This window comes from Anopheles aquasalis, chromosome 3 (assembly GCF_943734665.1).
Source record: "Anopheles aquasalis chromosome 3, idAnoAquaMG_Q_19, whole genome shotgun sequence".
NCBI lineage: Eukaryota > Metazoa > Arthropoda > Insecta > Diptera > Culicidae > Anopheles > Anopheles aquasalis.
Window position 1 is genome coordinate 43,909,064 of NC_064878.1, and position 5,000 is coordinate 43,914,063.

Genomic DNA, 5,000 nt, shown 5'->3' on the forward strand with positions numbered 1-5,000 from the left:
GTTTCGAAGGGAACGCAACGCCTTCCTCGTATGCTTGCCGCTCCAACTTGTTACCTCGTTTTGTGACATTTAATTACTGTCTCGTGCCGAGCACGGCCGAGAAGGCTACCGAGCCTGGTGCCTGTCTCTAAACAGAGCCCCCGTGTATCATCATCATCATCGCATGGTGTCATGTTGCAATTAACCTCCCCCACCCAGCATGAGAGACGCCCGTGGAGGGGCCGGTATCGAGAAATAATTTGTTAGTGTAAGCCAGGACAGTCAGCCGTGGTTCTGTGACTTGCGTAATTCATCAAACTAACCAAGCAAATCCACGCTGACCCTCGGCTGTAGGTCGTAGCAACAGCGGGTAAGCGCTTAAATCATCATCCGTGTTCACCCCCATCCAAGAACCGTCCAAGAATGGAACAGACATATTTTCGTTCAACGAGAGCTAGTGGTGTTGACGTAGTTGTAAATTAATCTCGATCGTAGAACTCATCGAAAATTGGTCTGGAAATTGGCGTCGTCGGTCGCTGTGTCGCTATGGTGTCGAGCGCCGCTCGTTATGTCGCTGGCAGGAATCCGGACAACACCGAAGAATGATCCAATTAATTTGATTCACTGACGCACCACCGCACGACAGTGGCTGCCCATGCATGTTGGCAAAGTTGGGCGAAAAGATCATATTTTGAATCACTTATGTAGAAATCATCGACCAAATGGAGATGATGGGCCGACTCTTATGAATTTTATTACAGTTGATTTTCCACTCCGCTCCGAGTGTATGGGGTTGCCTGAGATACACAATTTTCGGTTTTAGACATTAAACCCCCCCGAATTTCATGCATCGTAATGTGGGTTTATACTCCCATTTCTCAGTTGCCATTGAAGCGATAACAACTCAAACCCCCCCACACTTAAATCATCATCCGTGTTCCTTATCTAGACATTCCTCAAGTAGGCCGAACCTATTCAATTTCTTGCGGCAAAATTGATTCTTTCCAACACAATCATTACAATCACGTCAAGTTACGACACAAACTGTATCCGCTTGAGCTTAGCTCTGCACCGTGGAAAGCAGTTGGTTCTCCGCCGCTCTAACAAAAAGGCAACCAAGCGGCAATTCCCGACGATCTAATGTTCGTTGATTGCCTCAGGGGAAAATCCGAAAACAGTTTTCCTGCTCCTGCATGCAATCTGTTCACAACCCGTCGACCAGCCCGCCCGCCCGCCCGCCTGGCCGCCCGCCATCAATCCAATTTAGTCGCTCGACGACGATGACACAGCGAAGCTGTTGAGAGCCGTTAGTATACGGGCAGCAGAAGGAACAACCCGGTGGACCCGTTGGGTTTTGGGTATTACTTAATCAAATCGATATGCAAAGTGTGGTACTCCCCGGTGGCGAGGAGGTGGTGGGTGCGTTTTGCTTCCTTGTGTGTAGCGCTAGGAGCTAGCAAATGGAGAGATACCACAATTCGCTTGCATGGAGCTGCATCTCTTCGGTGCAGCAATTGAAGGCAGGAGTATCGCGCGAAGCAAAACGGTTTGCTTCGATTATGGGAAGCAAGCATCCACATACACGACTAGGATGGATGATATTGAGGTCAAGGTCCTGTAGTTCCTGCTGTTCGCCCACCACCCACTGCTGCTGTGGTGGTGGTCCAAGGCTAGCGCATTCCCGAACAGAACGTTCGCGGACATCGTTCACGATGATGTTGTCCTGCAGATCTTAGGTTTGGGTGCTTCAGTGGAACCACCAATTGCTGGGTCGTAGGAGGCGCTGGAGATGATGTTATCAGGCCTCTCTTGATGCACACACCCACTACACATCCACATACAGCTCTGGCTGATCACATCACGAACAACGCGAGTTTACACTTCTTATCACTCTGGCCACTGCGGACAGCCACCTCACAGAGCCCCTAATCGGACCCAGGGCCACGGGCCACGGGCCACGGTTGTGTTGATCCAAACCAACAAAAAAAAGCGAAGGAAACTAGATGCACGAAGGCCCTCACATGCTCTGGCGGATGATATCATTCTCCGCTGGTTCCACACACGCAAATCACGAACGCATCTCAGTGTGCCAGGCCGGATTGGCCGGATGTTCGCGTTTATGCTGCCGATGGGAGTGATCCCGAAGTCCGCACCTGGCCACGGCTCCCCGGGGGGGGCGCATTACGACACAACAAAAACATCATCGCCCCGGGGGCCTCCGTTTGCTGCTGGCTCCCCTGGCCGATTAATTACCTTTTAAGCAATTCGGATCACTACGGACACTACGGGGCGGATGACGACAACCCGATACACAACGGAGGGGGAGGCTCACCTTTGCCAGAGCCACCTCATCGGCCAACTTTACTCCTCTCGTTCGTTCGGTGGTACGCGGCACATTCACAACACATTCGCACTGGGGCTGGCGCTGGATTTCACGCACCAACACGGAACACGGATTCGCGGGGACAGATTTCCGGAGGAGAAGGCCCTTTTCCACGCCGCGAAACACCCCGGGGGCCAGTCAGCAGGACGACGACCACTTTCGATATTTTGTTCACGGCAATTTTTGGTCTCGGCGGTGCAAAAACTCGAGAGGTGCCTCTAACTGGCACTTTAAGCCCTTATGGTGCCAACAACTTATGCCCGGTCCAGACGTGGAGTAACTGCCAAAACAAAGTTGTGGTGTAATATTTGAATAACGGCTTAAGTATTTCGGTAACTTTCCTGTTTTTCCTTAAACTATTTACTTATTCCAGTGCCTAGAGGATACATTCATCCAGGAAAAATCCAATTTCCTTATTATTTTAATCCCGTAACTTCAGCCAAAAGCAACACTCTAGCAACACTTTTGCCAACGTTGCTTGATGCATCCAGTGTGCGAAGGCTTGAGCTGTCAAATCCGAGAAAAAGAAGAAAAAGAAGTAGCGAACGTTTACGTTTTGGAGTGCGTCGCCGAGTAATTTTTCCACCCTTTTGTTTCCCGTGGCCTAAGAATCCCCGGTGCCGAAATAAACGATGTCGCGGCAAAACACACGCCTGGATACGAAGAAAGTGGTAAGCGAGCCATGACCGTGCGTACCCCACGTCCGGCACAAACGCGCCACTCTCGAGAACCTTTGCGCGATTCTGTGGCGTCGAAAGCGGTTGGGTGTTGCGGGGCGAGGGGCCGAGGGCGAGTTCTGAAAGCGACAACGAAAGCATCCTCCCACTACTTCCGCTGAACTCCCTGTTCTCTCTCTCTCTTTGTTTTTTTTTCTTCTTCAATTCTCAGTGGTAAATTCTAATGCCCCGGGAGTGTGCGTTGCTTGTATGTGTGCTTGTGTCTGTGTGTAGTTCGTGTGTATCCTGCGAAAGGCTCCAGCAGCATCCTAGCAGCATAGGCGGCTGAGTCCCCGAGGAGTGCGCGCTCGATTGGCCTCAGTGTTGGATCTGGAATGATCTGGAGGGCGGAAACCGAGGGAGGAACGGTCGATGTGAAACAAGGCAAAGAGTAGAGGCTAGCAGCGGGCTTTCCGACCTTCAGTAAAAGAACTCAATTTCGAACAATGATAAGCATGAATAATAGCGCAACGATTGCGAACGGTTACAGTGGTGTGACGCTGTCCGATCTGAATGGTGCGACGACGGCGACAGCGGCGGCGGCTCCCGGGACCACCACCGGGGGCATCCAGCTGGTGCAGCTCGGTCAGATGATGCCGGATGGGGCGACGCAGCAAATATTCGTACCGAATTTGCAGCAGCTGAACACTGGCGGACAACAATCGATACAGGTCATTCCGATCGGATCCTTTCCCCAGCAAACGATGACCGTGGCACCGGCGGGTACTGCGGCCGGAACCACACTCCAAGCGGCGGCGGCCGCTGCGCCGCAACAGCAACAATACATCCAGTATTCGCTCGATGGTGGGCAAACGTACGTGTACCAGGCGATTGCTGCCCCGGAACAAACCTACCAGAATGTGAGTCTTCCGATCGTTCAGCTGCCGGCCGGACAAACGCTCGGTGCTCCGGGGACAGCGCTTACCTTTGCGCCCGCCGTCAACCACGCGATGGCATCGATGCAGCAGCAAGCCACCGCCAACACCACCACCATCGATGCGAGCGCACTACAAAACATTATAGCGGCTCCGGTCACGATAGCGTCACCATATCAAACGGCCGCATCCGTCCCGGACGCTCATAAAGCTGACGTGGTCGCGCACGCTGTAAGTCCCAGCCTGGCAACGCAGCAACACCACCAGCAGCAGCAGCAGCAACAGCATCAACAACAGCAGGCCATATTCCAGACGGCAACCGTCTCCCTAGCTAGCCCCGAGCAAGCAGCAGCAGTTAGCACCGTTACCATACCGACGCCACAGGTTGCTGTGCCTGGTGGAAGCGCAACGGCAGTGACGGCGACTGTGATCCAACCGACGGAACTGGACACGGACCAGGAACCACTGTACGTGAACGCCAAGCAGTACAACCGAATACTCAAGCGACGGCAGGCCCGGGCCAAGCTAGAGGCCATGGGCAAAATACCGAAGGTGCGGCCAAAGTATCTGCACGAGTCGCGCCACCGGCATGCCATGAATCGGGTGCGAGGCGAAGGAGGCCGTTTCCATACCTTCGATCAAGAGTCGAAATGATCGCCCGATCGCCGAAGATGCAGACAAAAGACGAACAGTCCAAAGATCCCTTTTCCCTCTCATCACATCCACCACCAGCTGGTGCCACCCGGATTGTACGAACCTTGAAGCAGTGAGAACAGAGCTTTGCGACGACTTGGTACACGACCGGGCGTGGTGGCCATCGTACGCAACCCAGAACGAACACACACTGTACATAGTAGCATACGCGAGAGCCGGATTTATCTTTTAAAGCTCCCACTGTAAGACACCGGTATGAAGGAAAATCCCAATAAAATCCCAATCGAACGGCGAGTCTACAAGCGAAGAAGCTGCCGTGATAGCAACCTCACACCCCAGGTATATGAGTTTTATTCCCGATCTGACGAGTGACCTCGGCCCTACTAGCCACTT

The 5,000-nt window shown here is 53.0% G+C and overlaps 2 protein-coding genes across 8 annotated transcripts in view; one reads left to right on the forward strand and one right to left on the reverse strand.

Moving 5' to 3' along the window:
- Positions 1 to 2,550, reverse strand: part of LOC126575477 (hyccin) — a 17,132-nt gene extending 14,582 nt beyond the window's left edge. For 3 of the 4 annotated variants that reach the window (XM_050236188.1, XM_050236185.1, XM_050236189.1), the window contains exon 1: positions 2,233 to 2,550. The gene's annotated coding sequence lies outside the window, so the exon portion shown is untranslated. The remainder of the gene's footprint in view (positions 1 to 2,232) is intronic. The other variant, XM_050236187.1, reaches the window with a different exon arrangement.
- Positions 2,551 to 2,743: 193 nt separating this feature from the next.
- The window catches only part of LOC126575552 (trafficking protein particle complex subunit 3-like), a 3,208-nt gene continuing 951 nt past the window's right edge, over positions 2,744 to 5,000 (forward strand). The window contains exons 1-2 of one of the 4 annotated variants that reach the window (XM_050236300.1): positions 2,744 to 3,033; positions 3,251 to 4,891. In XM_050236300.1, coding sequence (XP_050092257.1) covers positions 3,525 to 4,607 — 1,083 coding nt within the window. In that variant the 5' untranslated portion in view covers positions 2,744 to 3,033; positions 3,251 to 3,524 and the 3' untranslated portion in view covers positions 4,608 to 4,891. Of the gene's footprint in view, positions 3,034 to 3,250; positions 4,947 to 5,000 lie in introns of those variants that run through there. The other 3 variants (XM_050236302.1, XM_050236301.1, XM_050236303.1) reach the window with 3 other exon arrangements.